General features: G+C 46.0%; 2 protein-coding genes across 2 annotated transcripts in view; both read left to right on the top strand.

The window, feature by feature from the left end:
• Window positions 1-23,597, top strand: part of LOC143796622 (uncharacterized) — a 73,701-nt gene extending 50,104 nt beyond the window's left edge. Inside the window, exons 5-9 of the mRNA XM_077281039.1 lie at window positions 20,528-20,818; window positions 21,694-21,885; window positions 22,346-22,786; window positions 23,238-23,445; window positions 23,523-23,597. Of these exons, the coding sequence (XP_077137154.1) occupies window positions 20,528-20,818; window positions 21,694-21,885; window positions 22,346-22,786; window positions 23,238-23,445; window positions 23,523-23,597 (1,207 nt within the window). The remainder of the gene's footprint in view (window positions 1-20,527; window positions 20,819-21,693; window positions 21,886-22,345; window positions 22,787-23,237; window positions 23,446-23,522) is intronic.
• A 242-nt stretch (window positions 23,598-23,839) lies between these two features.
• Window positions 23,840-25,836, top strand: LOC143796606 (uncharacterized). The gene is made up of 7 exons (XM_077281038.1): window positions 23,840-23,864; window positions 23,950-24,130; window positions 24,763-24,906; window positions 24,991-25,065; window positions 25,161-25,393; window positions 25,478-25,604; window positions 25,775-25,836. The coding sequence occupies exons 1-6, from the start codon at window positions 23,840-23,842 to the stop codon at window positions 25,591-25,593; spliced, it is 774 nt and encodes a 257-aa protein (XP_077137153.1). The 3' UTR covers window positions 25,594-25,604; window positions 25,775-25,836.
• Window positions 25,837-26,127: the final 291 nt, after the last annotated feature.

Below are 26,127 nucleotides of genomic sequence, written 5' to 3'. Positions count from 1 at the left end.
CAGAACGGGGGAATGGCTGATAACAGAGAGAAATAGACTGACAGCAGGATAGGGGAATGGCTGATAACAGAGAGAAATAGACTGACAGCAGGACGGGAAATGGCTGATAACAGAAAGAATAGATGTCATGTTGGACGCTGTTCAGACCAGGTCAACCAACAGACAGTGGTAATTCCTCTTCTGTCCACTATGCGCTCATTGGCGTCGGCTAGATTTTATCTAGCTGGTCCGGGGTTAATTTACCTGGTGCTCGGACTGGAAGCTGGGCCATGCCCACTGCCTTTAAGTAGTTCTCCTGAACATTGGGCGTCGCCGATTATAGCTTCTGTCTTGTGCGTGGTTATCTCGGTCTGGATTGGTGAGCTAGTAGTTGGAGTATCGTTGCTGGAGGTGTATTTCCCTTTGTCTTATTTTCTCCTTCCCATATTTGTATTTGTTTTGCCCTTTGCATTTATAGTGTATTCCTGAGTGACTGCAGCGTGGTGCTTATTTTTCCGTTATCCTTGTCTGTGCTAACTGTGGGTATTGGAGTGTGTTTTCTTCACTGGGTGGTGGGTGGTCGTTTCAGCCTAGGGTTGAAACAGGAGATAAGGTGAGGGTGGAGACCCAGACATGCACACCATCAGTGTAAACTCTGGGAGAGGGTCAGTCAGGGTTTCCCTAGTCTGAGGGAAATCGCAGGGGCCCGTGTTATTAGCTCTTTCCTACCTAGGTCTCCCGTGACAATAGACTGACAGCAGGACGGGGAATGGCTGATAACAGAGAGAAATAGACTGACAGCAGGACGGGGAATGGCTGATAACAGAGAGAAATAGACTGACAGCAGGACGGGGGAATGGCTGCTAACAGAGAGAAATAGACTGACAGCAGGATGGGGAATGGCTGATAACAGAGAGAATAGACTGACAGCAGGACAGGGGAAAGGCTAATAACAGAGAGAAATAGATGGGTATTTCCTGAAGGAACTACAGATAGTGCTTTGGAATTGCTTTGGTGGGTGGGGCCACTTGGGGTCCGATTTGGTGGGCGGGGCCCCTCGGGGTCCGATTTGGTGGGCGGGGTCACTCTGGGTCCGATTTGGTGGGCGGGACAACTGGGGGTCCGATTTGGTGGGCGGAGCCACTGGGGGTCCGATTTGGTGGGCAGGGCCCCTGGGGGTCCGATTTGGTGGGCAGCGCCCCTCGGGGTCCGATTTGGTGGGTGGCGCCGCTGGGGGTCCGATTTGGTGGGCGGGGGCCCCTCGGGTCTGATTTGGTGGGCGGGGCCCCTCGGGTCTGATTTGGTGGGTGGGGCCCCTGGGGGTCCCATTTGGCGGGCGGAGCCCCTGGAAGTCCGATTTGGCAGGCGGGGCCCCTCGGGGTCCGATTTGGAGGGCAGGGCCCCTGGGGGTCCGATTTGGTGGGCGGGGCAATAATAATAATAAGACTACAGATAGTGCTTTGGAATTGTGCTGTGCTGTTCCTTTCACTTTAAGAGCTGATATTATCTGGCAAAACCTGTGTCCTGGTGGGGTCATGTAGAGTTTGTTGGCGTTGGCATAGTAACTGGGTCTGACTGCGCATATCATTGAGCTAATCAGCCCAGGTAGCAGTTACATTTCAAATTGCCTCAGAAATCAGGCCATTATAACCCTATGGGAAAATTTCCCTATTGAAATACATTCCAATGAGGGGAAAAAAGTTTCAAACGCAAATTGCGCCAAAACTACAAATCCGATCAACACGAAAAATACTTAGCACACCTCTCATGGACGCTGGCTTCGAAATGATGCCTCACTGGAGTCTGTGAGTGCAGCGGTTCGGGCCGCATTAATTGCAGACTGAATAATAATAACTAGATGGGTATTTCCTGAAGGAACTACAGATAGTGCTTTGGAATGGTGCCTGGGCTGCCCCTGCAAGACTTTCACACTTGGGTGCCCCTCAGGTGCTGGTTTGGTAGTTGTAGCCCCTCAGGGTTGAGGCCACTCTGGGTCCGATTTGGTGGGCGGAGCCACTCTGGGTCTGATTTGGTGGGTGGGGCACCTCAGGGTCCGATTTGGTGGAAGGGGTCACTCAGGGTTCGATTTGGTGGGCCGGGTCACTCTGGGTCCGATTTGGTGGGCGGGGTCACCCTGGGACCGATTTGGTGGGCGGGGTCACTCTGGGACCGATTTGGTGGGCGGGGCACCTCAGGATCCGATTTGGTGGGCGGGGCACCTCAGGGACAGATTAGGTGGGCGGGGTCACTCTGGGTCCGATTTGGTGGGCGGGGCACCTCAGGGTCCGATTTGGTGGGCGGGGTCACTCTGGGTCCGATTTGGTGGGCGGAGCCACTCTGGGTCCAATTTGGTGGGCGGGGTCACTCTGGGACCGATTTGGTGGGCGGAGCCACTCTGGGTCCAATTTGTGGGCGGGGCCCCTCGGGGTCCGATTTGGGGGGCGGGGCCCCTCGGGGTCCGATTTGGGGGGCGGGGCCCCTCGGGGTCCGATTTGGGGGGCGGGGCCCCTCGGGGTTCGATTCGGTGGGTGGGGCCCCTGGGGTCCGATTTGGCGGGCGGGGCCCCTCGGGGTCCGATTTGGTGGGCTTGGCCCCTCGGGGTCCGATTTGGTGGGCGGCGCCGCTGGGGGTCCGATTTGGTGGGCGGGGCCCCTGGGGACCGATTTGGTGGGCGGGGCCCCTGGGGGTTTGATTTGATGGGCGGGGCCCTTCTTGGTCCCATTTGGTGGGCGGGGCCCCTGGGGGTCCGATTTGGCGGGCCCCTCGGGGTCCGATTTGGCAGGCGGGGCCCCTGGGGGTCCGATTTGGAGGGCGGGGCCCCTGGGGGTCCGGCTTGGTGGGCGGGGCCTCTGGGGGTCCGATTTGGTGGGCGGGGCAATAATAATAAGACTACAGATAGTGCTTTGGAATTGTGCTGTGCTGTCACTTTCACTTTAAGAGCTGATATTATCTGGCAAAACCTGTGTCCTGGTGGGGTCATGTAGAGTTCGTAGGCGTTGGCATAGTAACTGGGTCTGACTGCGCATATCAATGTGCTAATCAGCCCAGGTGGCAGTTACATTTCAAATTGCCTCAGAAATCAGGCCATTATAACCCTATGGGAAAATTTCCCTATTGAAATACATTCCAATGAGGGGAAAAAAAATTTCAAACGCAAATTGCGCCAAAACTACAAATCCGATCAACACGAAAAATACTTAGCACACCTCTCATGGACGCTGGCTTCGAAATGACGCCTCACTGGAGTCTGTGAGTGCAGCGGTTCAGGCCGCATTAATTGCGGACTGAATAATAATAACTAGATGGGTATTTCCTGAAGGAACTACAGATAGTGCTTTGGAATGGTGCCTGGGCTGCCCCTGCAAGACTTTCACACTTGGGTGCCCCTCAGGCGCTGGTTTGGTAGTTGTAGCCCCTCAGGGTTGAGGCCACTCTGGGTCCGATTTGGTGGGCGGAGCCACTCTGGGTCTGATTTGGTGGGTGGGGCAATAATAATAAGACTACAGATAGTGCTTTGGAATTGTGCTGTGCTGTCACTTTCACTTTAAGAGCTGATATTATCTGGCAAAACCTGTGTCCTGGTGGGGTCATGTAGAGTTCGTAGGCGTTGGCATAGTAACTGGGTCTGACTGCGCATATCAATGTGCTAATCAGCCCAGGTGGCAGTTACATTTCAAATTGCCTCAGAAATCAGGCCATTATAACCCTATGGGAAAATTTCCCTATTGAAATACATTCCAATGAGGGGAAAAAAAATTTCAAACGCAAATTGCGCCAAAACTACAAATCCGATCAACACGAAAAATACTTAGCACACCTCTCATGGACGCTGGCTTCAAAATGACGCCTCACTGGAGTCTGTGAGTGCAGCGGTTCGGGCCGCATTAATTGCGGACTGAATAATAATAACTAGATGGGTATTTCCTGAAGGAACTACAGATAGTGCTTTGGAATGGTGCCTGGGCTGCCCCTGCAAGACTTTCACACTTGGGTGCCCCTCAGGCGCTGGTTTGGTAGTTGTAGCCCCTCAGGGTTGAGGCCACTCTGGGTCCGATTTGGTGGGTGGGGCAATAATAATAAGACTACAGATAGTGCTTTGGAATTGTGCTGTGCTGTCACTTTCACTTTAAGAGCTGATATTATCTGGCAAAACCTGTGTCCTGGTGGGGTCATGTAGAGTTCGTAGGCGTTGGCATAGTAACTGGGTCTGACTGCGCATATCAATGTGCTAATCAGCCCAGGTGGCAGTTACATTTCAAATTGCCTCAGAAATCAGGCCATTATAACCCTATGGGAAAATTTCCCTATTGAAATACATTCCAATGAGGGGAAAAAAAATTTCAAACGCAAATTGCGCCAAAACTACAAATCCGATCAACACGAAAAATACTTAGCACACCTCTCATGGACGCTGGCTTCGAAATGACGCCTCACTGGAGTCTGTGAGTGCAGCGGTTCGGGCCGCATTAATTGCGGACTGAATAATAATAACTAGATGGGTATTTCCTGAAGGAACTACAGATAGTGCTTTGGAATGGTGCCTGGGCTGCCCCTGCAAGACTTTCACACTTGGGTGCCCCTCAGGCGCTGGTTTGGTAGTTGTAGCCCCTCAGGGTTGAGGCCACTCTGGGTCCGATTTGGTGGGTGGGGCAATAATAATAAGACTACAGATAGTGCTTTGGAATTGTGCTGTGCTGTCACTTTCACTTTAAGAGCTGATATTATCTGGCAAAACCTGTGTCCTGGTGGGGTCATGTAGAGTTCGTAGGCGTTGGCATAGTAACTGGGTCTGACTGCGCATATCAATGTGCTAATCAGCCCAGGTGGCAGTTACATTTCAAATTGCCTCAGAAATCAGGCCATTATAACCCTATGGGAAAATTTCCCTATTGAAATACATTCCAATGAGGGGAAAAAAAATTTCAAACGCAAATTGCGCCAAAACTACAAATCCGATCAACACGAAAAATACTTAGCACACCTCTCATGGACGCTGGCTTCGAAATGACGCCTCACTGGAGTCTGTGAGTGCAGCGGTTCAGGCCGCATTAATTGCGGACTGAATAATAATAACTAGATGGGTATTTCCTGAAGGAACTACAGATAGTGCTTTGGAATGGTGCCTGGGCTGCCCCTGCAAGACTTTCACACTTGGGTGCCCCTCAGGCGCTGGTTTGGTAGTTGTAGCCACTCAGGGTTGAGGCCACTCTGCGTCCGATTTGGTCGGCGGAGCCACTCTGGGTCTGATTTGGTGGGCGGTGCACCTCAGGGACCGATTTTGTGAGTGGGGTCACTCAGGGTCCGATTTGGTGGAAGGGGTCACTCAGGGTTCGATTTGGTAGGCCGGGTCACTCTGGGTCCAATTTTGTGGGTGGGGTCACTCTGGGTCCGATTTGGTGGGCGGGGTCACTCTGGGACCGATTTGGTGGGCGGGGTCACTCTGGATCCGATTTGGTGGGCGGGGCCACTTTGGGTCCGATTTGGTAGGCGGGGCACCTCAGGGGCCGATTTGGTGGGCGTGGCCCCTAAGGGGCCGATTTGGTGGGCGTGGCCCCTCAGGGGCCGATTTGGTTGGCGCAGCCCCTCAGGGGCCGATTTGGTGGGCGGGGCCACTCGGGGTCCGATTTGGTGGGCGGGGTCACTCTGGGACCGATTCGGTGGGCGGGGTCACTCTGGGATCAATTCGGTGGGCAGGGTCACTCTGGGTCCGATTTGGTGGGCGGGGGAACTCTGGGTCCGATTTGGTGGGCGGGTCACCTCAGGGTCCGATTTGGTGGGCGGGGCACCTCAGGGTCCGATTTGGTGGGCGGGATCACTCTGGGTCCGATTTGGTGGGCGGAGCCACTCTGGGTCCGATTTGGTGGGCGGGGCCCCTCTGGGTCCGATTTGGGGGCGGGGCCCCTCTGGGTCCGATTTGGTGGACGGGGTCCCTCACGGTCCGATTTGGTGGGAGGGGACCTCGCGGTCCGATTTGGTGGGAGGGGCCCTTGCGTTTCGATTTGGTGGGAGGGGCCCCTCGGGGTCCGATTTGGTGGGCGGAGCCACTCTGGGTCCGATTTGGTGGGCGGGGTCACTCTGGGTCTGATTTGGTGGGCGGGGCCACTCTGGGTCCGATTTGGTGGGCAGGGCCACTCTGGGTCCGATTTGGTGGGCGGGGCACCTCAGGGGCCGATTTGGTGGGCGGGGCCCCTCAGGGGCCGATTTGGTGGGCGCAGCCCCTCTGGGTCCGATTTGGTGGGCGGGGTCACTCTGGGTCCGATTTGGTGGGCGGAGCCACTCTGGGTCCGATTTGGTGGGCGGGGCACCTCAGGGTCCGATTTGGGGGGCGGGGCCCCTCGCGGTTTGATTTGGTGGGAGGGGCCCTCGCGGTTCGATTTGGTGGGAGGGGCCTCTCGGGGTCCGATTTGGTGGGCGGAGCCACTATGGGTCCGATTTGGTGGGCGGGGTCACTCTGGGTCCGATTTGGTGGGCGGTGTCACTCTGGGTCCGATTTGGTGGGCGGGGCCACTCTGGGTCCGATTTGGTGGGCGGGGCCCCTCGGGGTCCGATTTGGTGGGCGAGGCCCCTCGGGGGTCCGATTTGGTGGGCGGGGCCCCACGGGGTCCGATTTGGGTGGCAGGGCCCCTCGGGATCCGATTTGGGGGCGGGGCCCCTTGGGGTCCGATTTGGTGGGCGGGGCCCCTCGGGGTCCGATTTGGTGGGTGGGGCCACTCGGGGTCCGAATTGGTGAGCGGGGTAATCTACTATATAATTGTCTAAGGGCACTTCCGTCTTTCTGTCACCGTTATTCGTTCGCTGATTGGTCTCGGCAGCTGCCTGTCAGAGCTGCCGCGACCAATCAGCAACGCGCACAGTACGGAAGAAAATGGCCGCTCCTTACTCCCCACACTCACTGCCCGGTGCCCGCATACTCCCCTCCGGTCAGCGCTCACACAGGGTTAATGGCAGCGTTGACCGCGGTGTAACGCACTCGGTTAACGCTGCTATTAACCCTGTGTGACCACCTTTTTATATTGATGCTGCTTATGCAGCATGAATAGTAAAAATATCTAATGTTAAAATTAATAAAAAAAATAAAAAATAGTTACATACTTACCCTCCGGTGGCCCCTCCGGATCAGTAACCGGCCTTTCCCGCTCCGCGCGACGCCCCGGTCACCGCTGCATGCATTGCGGTCTCGCGAGATGATGACGTGCGGTCTCACAACACCGCTACGTCATCATCTCGTGAGACCGCAATGCACTCTTGGGACCGGAGCGCGCAACAAGCATCGGGTAACGGCCGCTCCAGGAGGTGCAACAAGCATCGTGTACCGGCCACTCTAGGAGGTGCAACAAGCATCAGGTACCGGCCGCTCCAGGAGGTGAGTATGTAACTTTTTTATTTTAATTTTTTTTTTAACAGGGATATGCAGTATACTATGTTACTGGACAATATACTACGTGGCTCTGCGCTGTATACTGCGCGGCTCTACGCTGTATACTGCGCGGCTCTGCGCTGTATACTGCGCGGCTCTGCGCTGTATACTGCGCGGCTCTGCGCTGTATACTACGCGGCTCTGCGCTGTATAGTACATGGCTCTGCGCTGTATACTACGTGGCTGTGCAATATACTACGTGGACATACATATTCTAGAATACCCGATGCGTTAGAATCGGGCCACCATCTAGTAATAATAATAATAAGACTACAGATAGTGCTTTGGAATTGTGCTGTGCTGTCACTTTAAGAGCTGATATCTGACAAAACTTGTGTGTCGGTGGGCTCATGTAGAGTTTGTAGGTGTTGGCATAGTAACTGTGTCTGACTGCGCATATCAATGAGCTAATCAGCCAGGTGGCAGTTGGCAGTTATTTTTAGAAATTGCCTCAGAAATAAGGCCCATTATTACCTTATGGGAAAATTTCCCTATTAAAATGCATTGAGATACTTTTTTCAAACGCAAGTTGCGCCAAAACTACAAATCCGATCGACACGAAAAATACTTCTCTTGGGGACGCTGGCTTCTAAATAATGCCTCACTGGAGTCTGTGAGTGCTGCGGTTCGGGCTTCATTAACTGCGGACTGAATAATAATAAGAAGAAGAATAAGAAGAAGTTAACCACGTTCGGATTACAATATAGTGCTTTGTGCCAAAGCACTATAATAAGAAGAAGTTAACCACGTTCGGATTACAATATAGTGCTTTGTTCCAAAGCACTATAATTATCCTACCACTAAACTATTCAAATTTTTTCATAAACCATTATACATTATTGTTCCCTAATATGTTTATTTGTTTGCTACCAATAGAAAACCACTTTGGTACAAAAAACAATGGACATAGAAATCAAAAACAAAACAATGAACCAAAAAGTACTGGAATAATGAAATGTCTTTGGAGAAATCTTCTTTTCTTCTTTAGACTACAAATATAGATTGGTCTACGTTGCAGGGAAAGCACAGGGATTATTGTGCCCTCATCCTCTTGCCTAAAGGCCAAGATGACTTCACTGCTTTTCCCTGGTTGGCCAAAAGACAGACTCAAACATAATCTGTCTCCGCCCTTAAGACATTAACCCCTCGTTTCTTCAAAGCAACGGGTGATGGGGGGTGCAGGTGTCCATGGCTAAGTCCCTTCATCTTCTATTGCTGCAACTGGTCAGGGCCTCACTTTTGCCATTTAGCAGAAGCTTCTAGGGTTACTTCTCCCCTTGCTTGTCATCAGCTGGCGGTTCTGAGGTTCACCCTGGTCATGGCTTAGCTGCATCTGGGCTCGGTCTCAGCACTCAATTGGACATTGGCACAGATACAGCCTGCACTATTGGAAAGAAATTCAAAGTCACACTTGAAAAAGTTCAGTCCAAAGCAGCAATCCAAGATGTAATAACTTGGTCCATGATAAATCAGTCCAAAAGTTCTGGTCCTGGTGGCTTGTCTCTCCACCCCTTCATCAAATGAATAAAACAAAAATGCCTGGTCTAATAAAATACAATTTCTACAGTAGCAAACAGATTTCTAATACTAAATCATAACTCTACTAAATAAAACATGTGTATCATATTTATATCGCATATGTCTGGACTTATACACTGAAATATAACAAAACTCCAGAATATCAATCACCAGTTACCAAATGCATAAAATTCACATCAATAACATTTGCATAATAACGATCATAATAATTTATAGTACATTAATGTCAATAAGATGTCATGTCAGACACTGTTCACACTAGGGCGTCCGACAGACAGCGGTAATTCCACATACCTCCACTACACGCTCAGTGGCGTCGGCTAGACTTTATCCAGCTTGCTCGGGGTTAATCTAGCTGGTAATTTGGTTGGAGGCTGGGTCATGCCCACGGCCTTTAAATAGTCGTGCTGGACTTTGGGCGTCGACGATTATAGCTTGTGCTTTGTGCCTAGCGATTCCGGTCTGGAGTGGTGGTCTTGTTGCAGGAATATCGTATCTGGTGGTGTATTATCCTTTGTCATATTCCTCCTTCCTATATTTGTATTTGTTTTGCCCTGTGCACATTATAGTGTATTCCTGTGTATCTGCGGCGTGGTGCGTTTTTCAGTTTTCCCTGTCTGTGCTGTCTCTGGGGATTGGTGTGTGGTCTCTTCACTGGGTGTTGGTTTCAGCTTAGGGCTGAAACAGGAGACAGGGTCAGGCCTGGCGGCCCAGACATACACACCTTTAGTGTAACTTCTGGGAAAGGGTCAGACAGGGTTTCCCTAGCCTGAGGGATATCGCAGGGGCCTGGGTAACCAGCCTTAGTCTACCCAGTACTCCCGTGACATTATAATCGTCCCAAAAAGAAAAAAAAAAAAAAAAGGGAAATTTTTTTTTAATGTCATGGATCCCATGACTTCCATAACCCGCCAGTTGGAGGCGCTGTCCTTACAGGTCACTGAATTGAAGGGGGCGGTTCAGAAACAGGGTCTAGTAGTATCTAATGTGCAAGTGGAAACTGCAGGTAGAGTTGCAGAGCCAAAAATCCCTTTACCTGAGAGGTTTGCTGGGGAACGCAGTAAATTTGTTGTTTTCCGTGAAGCTTGCAAATTATATTTTCGTATGCGCCCACCTTCTTCAGGTAATGAGGCTCAGCGTGTGGGCTTGGTTTTGTCATTACTGAACGGAGATCCCCAAGCATGGGCGTTTTCATTACCTTCTGATTCAGCTGCATTTAACTCAGTGGAGAGTTTTTTTCTGCTCTTGGACTCATAATTGATGATCCTGACAGATTGGCTCTAGCAGAATCTAAAATATGCGCTCTCCACCCGGGGGAGCGAATGGCAGAGGATTACTGTTCTGAATTTCGCCACTGGGTGGTGGACACACAATGGAATGACCCGGCGCTGCGGAGTCAGTTTGTATATGGGGTTTTGAGAAGGGTTAAACAAGCCCTCCTGATGTACGAGACTCCTGCTTCTCTAGAGTCTGCCATGAGTCTTGTTGTCCGCATTGATCGCCGTTTGCGTCAGGGGGCGCTAGAGACGCCGCCTATGGGGGAGGTCGTAGGTGCACGTGAGGTTGCTGCAGTTGAGCCCACAGAGCCTATGCAAATCACAGAGGTGTCACGTCAGCAAGCCCCCCCTCTCAGGAAGCAGGGAGCCTGTTTTTGCTGTGGTAAAAAAGCGCATTATGTAAATGCTTGTCCTGTTTTCTAAGAAAAGCGCAACGGCGGAAAACTTCTAAGCTCAGAGGGTGTGGAGGAAGCTAATCTGAGCTTATGCATATCCTCCATGGTGGTCTCTCAATGTATGCTCCCTGCCAGAGTTATGGTCGCTGGCAGAGAGCTGCCAATCACTGTTTTTGTGGATAGTGGTTCTGCCACTTATCTCATTGATGAGGAGTTTGCGCGCACGGCCGGGTTCACTGTCGAAAAATTGCCTCATCCTATCCAGGTGTTCACCATCAATGCTACCCCTCTCTCACAGGGGGAGATTACTGAGTTTGTGTCTGAGGTGAAACTCCACATTGGGGTCCTAGATTCTGAGCAGGTTACATGTAGGGTGCTTAGTAATCTTCCTGCACAAATAGTTCTGGATTTTCCATGGTTATCTATGCACAACCCGGTTATTGACTGGAAAACTCAGGACATAATTCAGTGAAGCGGATTTTGCCAGGAGAATTGCCTGGCCACATGTGTGTCCGCTGTGACTTCAAGCATTCCTGAGTCACTGCTGGATTTTGCGGATGTGTTCTCAGAGAAGGGTTGCGCAGAATTGCCACCACATCGCCCCTATGACTGTACTATTAAGTTTAAACCAGGGGCCAAATTGCCAAAAGCTAGATGTTCAACATCTCTGGTCCTGAGAGGCAAGAGTTAAAAGACTACATTGCTGAGAGTCTGAGCAAAGGGCACATCAGGCCTTCGTCCTCCCGGGGGCAGCGGGGTTCTTCTTCATTAAAAAGAAAGATGGCGGACTACGCCCGAGTTAATTAGTTGATTCAGAAGATTAGGGTAATAGGTCATTTAGAGAACCTTTTCTTGATATGCTAATTTATTGAGACAGGTTTTTTGGGTTATCAGGAGTTGTATGCCAAAATCATCAGTATTAAAACAATAAAAGACCTGACAAATTTCAGTTGGTGGATAATGAATCTATAATATATGAAAGTTTAATTGTAATCATTACATTATGGTAAATAATGAAATTTAACACTATATGCTAATTTTTTGAGAAGGACCTGTATAGTCAGTACTTGTACACCAAGACCTAAGGCCACTGAATAGACTTCCTAATATGCTGCATACAGGGGCTGGCTGGCAATTTTCAGCCTGGGGGGCAATCACAAGGCAGTGGCCCTCGAGTTGCGGTGGCCCTCCTTTTCCCTGCTTATATCTGGCTACTGCATTAGGGTACTGTCACACAGTGGCACATTGATCGCTACGACGGTACGATCCGTGACGTTCCAGCGATATCCATACGATATCGCTGTGTCTGACACGCAGAAGCGATCAGGGACCCTGCTGAGAATCGTACGTCGTAGCAAATCGTTTGGAACTTTCTTTCGTCGCTGGATCTCCCGCTGTCATCGCTGGATCGTTGTGTGTGACAGCGATCCAGTGATGCGTTCGCTTGTAACCAGGGTAAACATCGGGTTACTAAGCGCAGGGCCGCGCTTAGTAACCCGATGTTTACACAGGTTACCAGCGTAAAAGTAAAAAACAAACAAACCGTACATACTCACATTCCGGTGTCCGTCAGATCCCTTTCCGTCTGCTTCCCGCTCTGACTGACTCCCGGCGGTAAGGCAGTACAGAGCACAGCGGTGATGTCACCGCTGTGATCTGCTTTCACTTTACGGCGGCACTCAATCAGAGCGGGAAGCAGACGGCAAGGAACCTGAAGGACACCGGAATGTGAGTATGTTTGTTTGTTTTTTACTTTTACGCTGGTAACCAGGGTAAACATCGGGTTACTAAGCGCGACCCTGCGCTTAGTAACCCGATGTTTACCCTGGTTACCCGGGGCCTTCGGCATCGTTGGTCGCTGGAGAGCGGTCTGTGTGACAGCTCCCCAGCGACCACACAACTTTCCAACGATCACGGCCAGGTCGTATCGCTGGTCGTGATCATTGGAAAGTTGCAGAGTGTGACAGTACCCTTAAAGTAGCAGAGATAACAGGCTTTAAAAACAGGCTGGTACACAGATATGGGAACTGAACGGAGCTTGCTGCATAGATATGGGAGCAGAATCGAGCTTACTCCAGAGATATGGGAACAGAACGGCGCATACTACAGAGATATGTGAGCAGAACAGAGCTTACTACAGAGATATGGGAGCAGAACCGAGCTTACTCCAGAGATATGGGAGCAAAACCGAGCTTACTACAGAGATATGGGAGCAGAACAGAGATTATTATAGAGATATGGGAGCAAAACCGAACTCACTAGATTCAGAGATATGGGAGCCGAACCGAGCTTACTGCAAAGATATGGGAGCAGAACCGAACTTACTACAGAGATATGGGAGCAGAACCGAGCTAACAGCAAGGATATGGGAGCAGAACCAAGCTTACTGCAGAGATATGGGAGCAGAACGGGGCTTACTACAGAGATATGGCAGCAGAAACGAGCTTACTACAGAGATAAGGAAGCAGAAACGAGCTTACTACAGAGATATGGGAACAGAACCGCGCTTACTACAGAGATATGGACGCAGAACCGAGCTTACTGCAAAGATATGGGAGCAGAACCAAGCTTACTACAGAGATATGGGAGCAGAACCGAGCTTAGTGCACAGAAATGGGAGCAGAACCGAGCTTACTGCAGAGATATGGGAACAGAATCGACCTTACTACAGAGATATGGGAGCAGAACCAAACTTACTACAGAGATATGGGAGCAGAACCTAGCATACTACAGACATAAGGGAGCAGAACCGAGCTTACTAGAGAGATAAGGGAGCAGAACCAAGCTTACTACAGAGATATGGGAGCAGAACCGAGCTTACTGCAGAGAGATGGGAGCAGAACCGAGCTTAATAAGTCTACTACATGGAACCAAGTCCGCTACATAGAAACTGGAGCAGAACTGAGATTACGACATACATACAGTACCATAATCTAGATTACTACATTGATAGAGTACCAGAACCAAGCTTACTGCTTAGATATGGTGCCATAACGGAGCTTACTTACAAACATACACACAATACAGCTACACAGTGCCTAGTACTATCACCACTACAGAGAATACATAATATTATAATATCACCATTACCTCTACATGAAACTACATTCTATACAAAGACCAATGATGCCACCATACACTCCCTGACAGAAGTTATGTCGCTTATCCATGTTATGTAAATAAAAGCTTATAACCTGATGTTACATTCATCCATTGGTTGTATGAGTTATTCTTTTGAAAGCTGGAACCCTCCAAAATGTGATTTATGTTAAGAAATTAAATTGTTATCAAAGCAGAAATATTGATCAGTTAATGGACACAGGATGGTCAGATTTTGGCAAGACAAAATTTTTGTTGCCCACAGACAAATAATTAACTTAAAATACAAATATATGTTGCATAACATTGGTGAATGAAGTTGTGGTGCTCATCTAGATTCTTTGGTTTTGTCTTCCAAGCTTCCTCTTTCATCCTTCCCCAAACATGCTCAATGATGTTCATGTCTGGTGACTGGGCTGGCCAGTCCTTGAGCACCTTGATCTTTTTTGCCTGGAGGAACTTTGTTGTAGAGATGGATGTATGAAATGGAGCACCATCCTGCTGCAGAATTTGACCTCTTTTATGATTTGGAATATAAGCGGTAGCTAATAATTCTTGATATTTTAGGCTATTGATATTGCCTTCCACCTTGCAAATGTTTCGCCCACCCCCATACTGAATGTAACCCCAGACCATGATCTTTCAACCACCAAATTTAACTGTCTTCTGGGTGTATTTTGGATCCATACTGGCTCCAGTAAGTCTCCTGCAGTGTTTGTGGCAGCTGCGGTGTAATTCTATTGAAGAGAAATCCATCTTCTGCCACTTTTCCAGTGTCCATCTATTTAGCAGGCTGTGGGAGTTTGCAAATGCCACACGGTTTTTTATTTGCCTTTTGTTTAGTGCTGGCTTCTGGGCACTGATTCGACCATGGAGGCCATTTTGAGACAGAATCCTACAAACTGTTCTAGTTATCACAGGTAAAGGTTTAGGTGTGCACTCAGCCTTAATATGGCAAGGTGCTGGTGTAACGGACCAATGGCCCAGAATAACAGTAAAAGTTAAATTCACTGCACTCTCTCTAGGTTTCTTATGCAAAGTCTGGTATAAATTTATTATACATAAACTGGGAGCGTAACAGAATATTACAGCATCTGTGATTTTTTATATACAACGTTTCGGCTCAACCAGAGCCTTTGTCACGTAATCGCTTGTTCCAGCTAAGATAGTGATATACAGAGAAGGCGGAAAGTCCCAGCGGTGCAATATAAGCTCTATTGTAATCTAAATGTCTGCCTATGGAAGATCCTGTCCAGTAGTGTGGACCTGCAGTGTCTGTTATGACAAGCGGCGCTCCCGCGCCTTGCTAACGATCGGCGTGTCACGTGCGGTGAATTTAACTTTTACTAGTTGACACAGGGACTTGAGGTGACCAGACCTGTTGGAGCTCTGCTGCTGTGGAAGAGGGGCTTGCTTTGGATTTTCTAACCAACAAACATTCCTCCTGAGCAGTTGTCTTGTGGGGTCTGCCGGACCTGGGCTAGTCAAACACATCTCCAGTCTCTTCAAATCTTTTTTTTAATTCTTTGTACTTGACGCTGAGACACATTAAAGGTGGCCGCCACCTCTGCAGTGGATCTGGTCTTCAGCCTCTTGATAATCCAGGCTTTGGTCACAGGGTGGATTTTTGGCATGTTGTCAAGAGCTCAAGTTGCAGTTCAAGTGAAGGTCTGGGGTGCTGGGTTTCTTTTTATACACACACACTAAATAACCGATCATTTACTGAGCACAGGTGAGGATGTAAACTAGGATTGGGTGCATTATGTGACCAGGCGACAAAACTTTTGTCTTGCTAAAATCTGACCATTCTGTGTCCATTAACTGATCAATATTTCTGCATTAATATCAATTTATTTTCTTAACCTAAACCACATTTTGGAAGGTTTCAGCTTTCAAAAGAATAATTTATACAACCAATGGATGAATTTAACATCAGGTTATAAGCTTTTATTTACATAACATGGATAAGCGACATTACTTCTGTCAGGGAGTGTACAACCTTTGCTACTAGTATACTACAATACTGATCATTAATTTTAAAAAAGCACAACACTAAGTGCCATTGTATACAGGAACTCTGTATTTACGGTCAGTGTAAAGATACTACAGTGATCACTGGTGACATTATACACAGGAGATCTGTATAAGGTGTCAATGTACAGGTAATACAGTGATCACCACTGCCAGTGACATTATACACAGGAGCTTTGTATATAGTATACAGTGTATAGTGTCAGTGTACAGGTAATACACTGACTCACTAGTGATGTCTCTAGCTGAAGTCCTTCATCTTTGCTTTTCATTTTCATCCAGCACAGACTGCCATCACTGCTTCCAGCCAGGACTCGTCTCTGCATAAAATAACACAGTTACCTAGAGCACGGCTTCCAGACCACATTCCCCACTTTTTCCCTTTCTTCTACACCATGTTCCAAATTATTATGCAAATTATATTTTTCTCGGATTTTCCTAAATGGTCGGTGCAAATGACAGTCAGTCTAATAAAAGAGTATACATCAAATTTTATTGGAGAAACCTCCCAATGATAACAGTATAATCTCCAAAATGAGTAAAAACTCAAAATGCACTGTTCCAAATTATTAGTCACAGTAGAATTTCTAAACATTTGATCTGTTTTAAAGAACTGAAAATGCTAATTTGTGGAATTTGCAGCATTAGGAGGTCACATTCACTGAACAAAAAAGCTATTTAACTCCAAAACATCCTAACAGGCCAAGTCACATGTTACCATAGGAACCCTTCTTTGTTATCACCTTCACAATTCTCGCCTCCATTGAACTTGTGAGTATTTGGAGAGTTTCTGCTTGTATTTCTTTGCATGAAGTCAGAATCGCCTTCCAGAGCTGCTGTTTTGATGTGAACTGCCTCCCACCCTCATAGATCTTTTGCTTGATGATGCTCCAAAGATTCTGTATAGGGTTGAGGTCAGGGGAAGATGGTGGCAATACCATGAGTTTATCTCCTTTTATGCCCATAGCAGCCAATGACTCAGAGATATTCTTTGCAGCATGAGATGGCGCATTGACATGCATGAAGATGATTTTGCTCCTGAAGGCACAATTCTGATTTTTATACCATGGAAGAAAGTTGTCAGTCAGAAACTCTATATACTTTGCCGAGGTCATTTTCACACCTTCAGGTACCTTAAAGGGCCCTTCCAGCTGTTTCTCCATGATTCCAGCCCAAAACATTACTCCTCCATCTCCTTGCTGACGTTGCAGCCTTGTTGGGACATGGTGGCCATCCACCAACCATCCATCTGGACCACCCAGGGTTGCTCGACACTCATCAGTAAACAAGACTGTTTGGAAATCAGTCTTCATGTGTGTCTGGGCCCACTGCAACCGTTTCTGCTTGTGAACACTGTTTAGGGGTGGCCGAATAGTAGGTTTATGCACTACAGCAAGCCTTTGAAGGATCCTACACCTTGAGGTTCGAGGGACTCCAGAGGCACCAGCAGCTTCAAATAACTGTTTGCTGCTTTGTAATGGTATTTTGGCAGCTGCTCTCTTTATCCAATTAATTTGTCTGGGAGAAACCTTCCTCATTATGCCTTTATCAGCATGAACTCTGTGCTCTGTTTCAGTCACAAATCTCTTCACAGTATGATGATCACTCTTAAGTTTTCGTGAAATATCTAATGTTTTCATACTTTGACCAAGGCATTGCACTATTTAATGCTTTTCAGCAGCAGAGAGATCCTTTTTATTTCCCATATTGCTTGAAACCTGTGGTCTGCTTTATAATTTAATTCTTTAATTAGAATCACCTGGAAAACTAATGATCACATGTGTTTAAGATTGATTTCAGTGATCCATTGAGCCCTGAGACACAATACCATCCACGAGTTTATTTGAAAAACAAAACAATTCAATCTTTATGACACTTAAATCCAATTTGCATAATAATTTGGAACATGGTGTACACTAGACATCTGAATACAGAGGTGCACCCACAAACAATATATAATTGGTTATTATGCAACCTCATAGATTGTAAGCTTGCGAGCAGGGCCCTCATTCCTTTTGGTATCTGTTGATCTATGTGTTTATTGTTATGCTTAATGTCCATTGTCTGTACAAGTCCCCTCTAAAATGTAAAGTGTTGGCACTATAGAAATAAAATTATTATAATTATTATTATTAACCGACCATTCCAAATATAAATTATAATCCACCACTGTGCACCCACTAACTATAAATAGCCACTTTCCCCATTTAATATATAAATTAATTAGCACCTGTACTCTTTCCCCCAATTCATTACCAGTCACTTCATCCTCAACGCCCACCACTATGTACCTACCACTCTAACCCTAACCCCGATTCATTATTGTTATATGCCCCTCCCGCCCCAATTCATTGTCATGTCTTTCTCTCTCACCCTCTATTCATTATCAACTGCTCTACCCCACATTCAATACATCATTTACTCCCCCACCCTTAAAATTCATTATTTGTTCTTCCCCTAGATCATCATTTGCTCTCCCCACCCCCTCTTCAATTGATCATTTGCTCTCCCCACCCCCACCTTCAATTAAATTGCTGTCTCCTGTCCCTCACACTGAATTTATCATTTTGCAGTCCCCCCACTTTAATTTGAAGTCCCCTTACTTCATTCATTGCAGTCCCCTATCACCCCCTCACTTCATCTGCAGTGCCCCTTCATCATTTGCAGCCCCCTATCCCCCTTCCATTTCATCATGAGCAGTCCCACATCAGACACACTTCATCATGTGCAGTCCTGCAGTCCCCTTCTCCCACTTCATCATGTGCAGTCCCCTTACCCCCCCACTTCTTCATGTGCAGTCCCCTTACCCCCCACTTCATCATGTGCAGTCACCCTTACCCCCCACTTCATGTGCAGTCCATCTTACACTCCACTTTATCATGTGCAGTCCCCATTACCCCCCACTTCATGTGCAGATCACCTTACCCCCCACTTCATCATGTGCAGTCCCCTTTAACCCCCAATTCATCATGTGCAGTCCCCCTTACCCCCCACTTCATCATGTGCAGTCCCCCTTACCCCCCCACTTCATGTGCAGCCCCACTCCCCCTTCATCATGCGCAATCCCCCTTACCCCCACATCATCATGTGCTGCCCCATTCCATCATGTACAGCCCCACTCTCCCCACTTCATCATGTGCAGTCTCCTTTATCCACTAAACTAGCATGTGCAGCCCCACTCCCCCTTCATCATGTGCAGCCCCACTCCATCATGTACAGCCCAACTCAACCTTCATCATGTGCAGCCTCACTTACCCCTTCACTCCATCATGTGCAGTCTCCTTTAACCCCCAAATTCCATCATGTGCAGCCTCCTTACACCCCCCACTTCATGACTTGCAGAAACCCACCATTACATTTATTTTATAAAGAAAACAAAAAAGTTCTTCATACTTACCTCACCAGTCGCTCCCCTGCAGTGCCTCTCTGCTTCTAGCATCCGGGTCATGTCGGCGTGTGGGTGAGGACACCGTCGCGCATGCCCAACACCTAACCTGGAAGTATAGAGAACATGAAGGGAGCAGTAGCTGCGCAGCCGTCAAGGTGACAGCCAAGCATAGCTCCTGGCCCCAGCGCAGACATGTGCGCTAACTGTGATGCGGCTGTGTCTGTTGCCAGCCGTGTCACAGTACAGCAGACATGGCTGCGCACAATTTGCTGTGTGGCTGTAGCCACCACCAGGCAGCCGGCCCTGAACGGCTGCTGGGGGAGCGGCCCGGGGGGGCATTTGCCTCTTTGCCACCTGGGCCAGTCAGCCCCTGGCTGCATATATAAATACTATGCAGTGAGAATGGGGGAGAAATCATTCAGTGACCCCTTGGTGTACAAATACTGAACATGTAACGCTGTCAACCTCTCTCGCGCTGTCACTCTCTCTTTATATATATATATATATATATATATATATATATATATATATATATATATATATGATAAATAATTAGGACATGTTGGACAAATGTGTTGAAAAGGCCTTGTATCTGTCTGCTTTATTCATGAAGTTGTAGTGAAGTTGTCATTGAATCATTTTCTTTGACCACAGAGGACATGTTGAGCCTTACACAGCAGGTTTGACTCCTACATATTGTAGCACCCTCTACAAACAAACAATACACATTTCCTCTGCCATAGGTTTCTAAAGAAGCCAGACATCTATTTGCATTTCAATCAAGCTACAAGTAATTAGGTGAATGCATGGCTTTTACTTGCTTTTCCGCTCAGTCACTAAATAGTCCTAGTATTCTAGGAGTGACAACTTTATTTGCAGCATATTAGTAAGTGCTTATCAAACTCCGGGGTCATTTTCAACCTTTATAAACATGTCAGTCACTTTCAAGGGGGAAGAAGGTGCAATGCCTGAAAGTTCACCAAACAGCACAATATAAAATCTATCCTATTTATCTATCTATCTATCTTTGACCATTAACTTTTGTCAAGAAAATTTATGTGTGCTGTTATTCTTGGCCTTTTGATTGATTGAGGTGTAAAACACTAACACATTTGATGGGTCACTTCCATGGTGACGGTTCATTGACTGAGAGCCTGACAATCGCACAGAATCGGGTGCAGGATTCCATGGCTCTCAGTGGGGATGGGATCCACAGGTTCTTTTATGCCACCTTCCAAGTCCTTAGGGGTGTTTTATGCGGCCTCCTGAAACAACCCGATGACACAACTTCACATTCTTTGTGGGAGTGTGGAACCCTGTTTGCACAATTCAACCCCCCCAAATGCTCACCCTGCTTATACATGACATGCATGCTTACAAAATTTTTTTTTCTAATTTATAGGAATGTGCAACAAGAACCTGCATCAAGGTCTGCATCCTCTGTGATCTCACTGCCACAATGCACAGTTAATGCTGCTGAGGATCGTGATGATGCCATACCTGGCCAAGCGGATTTGGAGGGAGATTTGACACTGTTTCCTCAGTCCTCTACAGAAGAAATTGAGGTCAGTGAAACCCCAGAAGACCCAGGAGAAAATCAGACTGATGGAGAGGAAGGAAGAGAATATGAAGAATGTACAGCTGAAGTAGAGGAAGAACAATGTGAAGAAATGGAGAATGAAGAGATACCGAGGTCTGGATACAATTTGTGCAATATGTATGACTTTTAAGTGCTATAAAGTGATTAGCGAGTGCATACACAACTACATGATACTTGGTTGGGAAGGCTGCTCAAGTCCCCTATAAACTCGACCAAGTACCACATGTGCTTGAGGGTGCTACTCGAGTGCCCTTCTCAAATCATTGCTGCCTATTAGGTGACCAATGAGCAGGGATTTTAAGACCTAGAAGCAAAAGCACAGAAGATGAATGCATATTGCATGCCATTCTCTGCACTATCTGCTTCTATGGTAACCCGACTGGTTTGTTGCTCAGATGTTTTTGATCCAGCAGACTATTAATGACATATGCATCACTGTGTGTCAGCAAATGTTCTGTTGTATGATGTGCAAGGAATGTCGCTCATTATAAAATGCTTTCAGAGAAGTTGGCAATTATGCAGCAATATGCAGGCTGCCCACTTCCTAATACTTCGTCCACTTATGCTTGACATGTTATAATGAAATGTGGCTTGCTTCGCTGTTAGCGCTACGACACTTAGCATTGACATTTCCTGTATCACAGGCACTATTCAGGGCAACAAGACCCAGGTGAATGCAAGGATGTATTTACATTGTGGCTGTCTTTGCTCTGCTACAGCTTCCTAGGCTTCAGGCCTAGTGACCTGCAGGTTATTGGAGCAAACAGTAGGGATGGAATCTGTAGCCCATCTTTCAAGTGCTTAGGAGTGTTTTGCATGGATTCTGGAAACAACCCTTACCACTATAATTGCACCCCTTAACAAACTTTGTGGGACTGAGGCACCCTGTTTATTTGCATCGGTCAAACCCTATAAATGCCTGCATTGCTTTTATCTCCATGCTCACGTCATTTTTTTATCTTTTATAGGAGTGATCAACAAAAAGATCGATCAAGTTCTGTATCTTCTGTTGTCACATTGCCGCAATGCACAGCTGTTGCTGCTGTGGAGCTTAAAGATGCCATACCTGGACAAGTAGAGATGGAGGCAGCTAAAGAAGTGGAGGATGAACAAAGTGAAGAAAGTGAGACTGAAGAGACATTTGATGAAGAGACAAAGAGGTCAGGATACTATAGATGCAATGTTTATGTCTTTTAAGTGTTACATAGTGATAAGCAAGCATGCTTGCCACTATTAAATGCTCGATCGAGCATCATGGTGCTCGGGTACCTTTGCTCAAGTTCAACAAGTATTTGAGGGTGCTACTCCAAAGCCCTCCATGCATCATTGGTGCCTATTAGGCCATTAATGAGTGGGGAATTAAGATCTGGAAGCTATACTGCAGGCTGGTCTGATGCACATTTTTGGGGGATTTTCACTTAATTATACACTTTCCCCTCTGCCAAATATAGGGTGTATGTTTTAATGCTCGAGTCTCTCATAGACTTTGATTACAGTTTACTCGCTACTCAAGTTGATCACATCTGAGCATTAGACTTGCTTGACTCAAGTCTCAAGCTCATCACTAGTGATATAGAATGCATCAAGTCTGATCTGTTGTACTTTTCTCCCAAACTATAGAGCACTGCTGAGTAAATGGTCAACCGATACACTGAAGAAAGCAGGGTTATACAAGCGACATTCAACATGCGAACCAATATTGATGGGCTTTTCTCAGTACTTGCAAAAATCACTAATGGTAACCCACTATAAACAAGAGGTTCAAGACGTGGCAAGATTTCTTTACTACATGAACGCACAGCGTGCAAGTTTGGACTTTGTTAAAGACATTAAAAAGGCCAATAAATTTTTCAACACGCTACGAGACATGAAGCTTGCAAATCAGACCATCTTCAATTATCTGAAACATGTCCGGAGGTTCCTGACATACAACTTGAAATCGACCAACCTATTTGAAGACAATGCAACACTGTTTAACTCCTGCAAATTCTTTATAGAGGTCACAGAAGATATCCAGAAGAGGTTGAGCAAGGGTATTTCTAGAGAAGTGGTGGGAAAAAGGTAAATTATAAGCTCACCCATTATTAAATTCCAATATTTTCCATAATTATAAAAGTTTTGCCTAATAAACTATTTTAAACTACTATGTTCTTATAAGGCAGATTGGAATTTCTGTGACTGAGGACATGAGTCGCTCAGTAAACTGAAATGTGGTTAGGTGTCAATATATAAATATCCCTGATATAACTTGCCATAGCACAAGGGGAGGCAATCAGACATCATTAGCAAAACCTAAACATTCATGAGTGCAAAATATTAGCATTTTCCACCATCAGCCATATGATTACTATAGTGTTAATATGTTCATCACTCTGCTAAAATTAACCTGTCTCACCACCTTCTGATGCCTGTGATGAAATGTACACTTGTTATTACATCTTATGTTTGATCTATTACTACTGTATATATATTTTCAGTATAATAAAATTATATTGTTTACTCCTTTTTCTAGATACCAGGCATTGATGTCTTCGACTAAAACACCCCGGGAATGTCAGAAGGTTTTAGATGTCGCAAGGCCAAGCTTTTTGAAGTGTATCCAAAATGTCAAGCACTCAAAAGTCTCAACTAAAGCCACTAAGCTTGAAATTCTCTATTATCTGGAGGCCATACTAGTCTTAAAACATCTCCAAAGACCCGGAGTAGTACAAAATATGAGTGTAAGTAAATTTTCCTTCTATCTATTTATTAATTTTATTTTACTGTCCCTCAAACATAACTATGTCTTGACTCATAGGTTTCTGAATGGAATCAGCGGATACCGAACAAATATAAAGGGAAAAATCTCTGTTATTGGAGTGAAGCATCATAAAATATCATCTCAACAAGTCGCAACGTTTGTGTTGGATGAGGAAGAAGAAACAGTAATATTTTTAAATGTATTTCTTATAATACAGAGGTTTAATGTTTTTTCCGTCACTGATTTTTATATTTTTTTTTTACAGTGGTTCAATATCTACTTTGAAAAAATAAGACCTCAGTTGACATCAAGCTGCATGCCCGATGACACATTTTTCATAAATACCTCCGGAAAGAAGATTTATAACGTATCCAATGACATCAGATGTCTTCAAGAAAAGTAAGAGTCTTTTAGTGCCAATATATTTCTTAATCTCTAATAGTAAGGATCATTATTTTAAATATTTTTCTTTTTTTATTTCTAGATTCAAAGTTCCTGGCATCAGCAGCCAGCTTATCAGGAGGGTCTGTGAAACCTCAACTCTTTCAAAATTTTCAGACTCGGAGAAGTGTCTTTTTGCAAGATATTTGTCTCATACAAACCTTACAGCTGAAAGAAGCTACAGAGAAAAGACGCTTACCGACATATGCCACGGTCATGAGCTTGTTACGCAGACAGGACTTTATAACAGTGATGAGCCCATAGCTAGCACCTCACGGTAATATATTAAGAAAGGGGCAGATGATTATTGCTTTGTGGCATTTATTATTTTTGTTTCCCAAGTATAATAGTTTTTGTTTTTCCCTTGTCTGCTGAAAAGAATACAATACAATACAATAGTGACGCAGAGAAGACACGATGACAGTAATAGGCCCCAAGCTGCTACCTCAAGGTAATTTTTTGAAAAGGGACAAAGAAATGGGTGTTCACTCCTTATACAATATAAAAAGGATAGGTAAACTGGAATTTTGGGGTCAAGAGGATGCGGATGAATTTGGGTGGCTTAATCCAAATCAGATTTCCACAACTTTGGAGAGAGGCTCAAGTCAGAGAACTGTCAAAAGGAGGCAACGTTACCTATATTCTAAAATACACCGCCATCCTACTACTTGCTGAGAAATATAGACCATAGGTTTCTTATCCTAATGAGCAGGTTGTTGCAGGATTGTGTCCAACAGGGTCTCCACAAGGATTGGATATGAGAGCTTGGTTTTTGGGGGTCAATAGAAACATAGCAAAAAATGTTGGGTATGATCACCAAGTATAATACTTTTTGCTTCTCTTGTTTTCTGTAAAGAAATCAAGATGCAGCAGTGGTAGAGACTACAGACGAAAGCCAGGAAGAAGATGAAGATGCCACTGACAAAGAAGAGTCAAGTCACCAAAGTGGGCAGGAAGAAGAATCCGAAAGTGACATCAACAGTGAAACGTACATTTCAAGGTTGATATAGCCTTAAAATAATACAACTGTTCTAAACTAATAAATGTTTGCATGCAATGTTGCATTATGCTTTTTTCATTTCAGTGCCAAAAAATCATCTCATGACACTGTAAGAAGATCTACTAGACAGAGGCAGACAGGGTTACAAACATCTACCAGGTAAGAAGACAAGCAATTTGATGGCATTCATTTTTGAAATTCAAATGTTATAAATGAGTTTTCTGACACTAATATGTGGCATTTTTTTTTTTCAGAGCTGTAAAGCGAAAAGAAATAATTTCCAAAGAAAAGAAAGACAGTTGTCCTACCCATAAGCTGATGTCTAAGGAGGAACATTTTAAAAGATTTACTAAAAAATATCCCATTACTCTGGAGAAGGATGTGCCATCACCGAGCATATGTCGAGAAGAGTCCAGAACTAATTGGCGATACTTTGGTGATCGATGGAGGAAGATACAGAACAAAATGCGAGTCGATCATATCACTGGTAAGATGTTTAAATGTTTACCATTTTTTATGGCATCTATTTTACATTATCATGTTACAAAATTCAATTATGTGTTCTTTATAGGAATGCTTCAGAAAAGTAATGTGAAAATATCAGAAGTAGAACGACACATTGAAAATCAAGGCTGGAAAAGGAACCTACCAAGAGTGACTGATATATTGCATCAGTTAAAGAAATGATTACTAAAATGGTAAAAAATGGGTAAATATGCAGTAGATGTGTGTTTGTGTATGTGCACCTGTGTGCTTTGGAGAATTGTTCAATGCAGTAGCAGAAGAGATTTGTAAAATGTTACAATCAAGTAGTGTATGCCTTAAACTAGGATTTAATATTAGTATTTAATGTATTTTTTCCCTACAGATGGAGGAAGAGCCGTATTTCACAATGAAGATTCCAGTCCTGATGGAAGAATTAAAGCCTAAGTCACACTAAATGACTTACCAACGATCACGACCAGCGATACGACCTGGCCGTGATCGTTGGTAAGTCGTTGTGTGGTCGCTGGGGAGCTGTCACACAGACAGCTCTCTCCAGCGACCAACGATCAGGGGAACAACTTCGGAATCGTTGAAACTGTCTTCAACTATGCCGCAGTCCCCCTGCAGCACCCGGGTAACCAGGGGTAAACATTGTGTTACTAAGCACAGGGCCGCGCTTAGTAACCCGATATTTACCCTGGTTACCATTGACACCGCTGTGCTCTGCTTTACGGC

Source organism: Ranitomeya variabilis, chromosome 1 (assembly GCF_051348905.1).
Source record: "Ranitomeya variabilis isolate aRanVar5 chromosome 1, aRanVar5.hap1, whole genome shotgun sequence".
Taxonomy (NCBI): Eukaryota; Metazoa; Chordata; class Amphibia; order Anura; family Dendrobatidae; genus Ranitomeya; species Ranitomeya variabilis.
The sequence above is the reverse complement of the archived record's forward strand: the minus strand, read 5'-3'. Positions and strand labels throughout refer to the sequence as shown.

Coding starts and splice junctions, on each gene's coding strand:
- LOC143796606 (XM_077281038.1), top strand. CDS start 23,840: ATGACATCAGATGTCTTCAAGAAAA. Junction 23,865..23,949: donor ATCAGATGTCTTCAAGAAAA/GTAAGAGTCTTT, acceptor TTTTATTTCTAG/ATTCAAAGTTCCTGGCATCA. Junction 25,066..25,160: donor GGGTTACAAACATCTACCAG/GTAAGAAGACAA, acceptor TTTTTTTTTCAG/AGCTGTAAAGCGAAAAGAAA.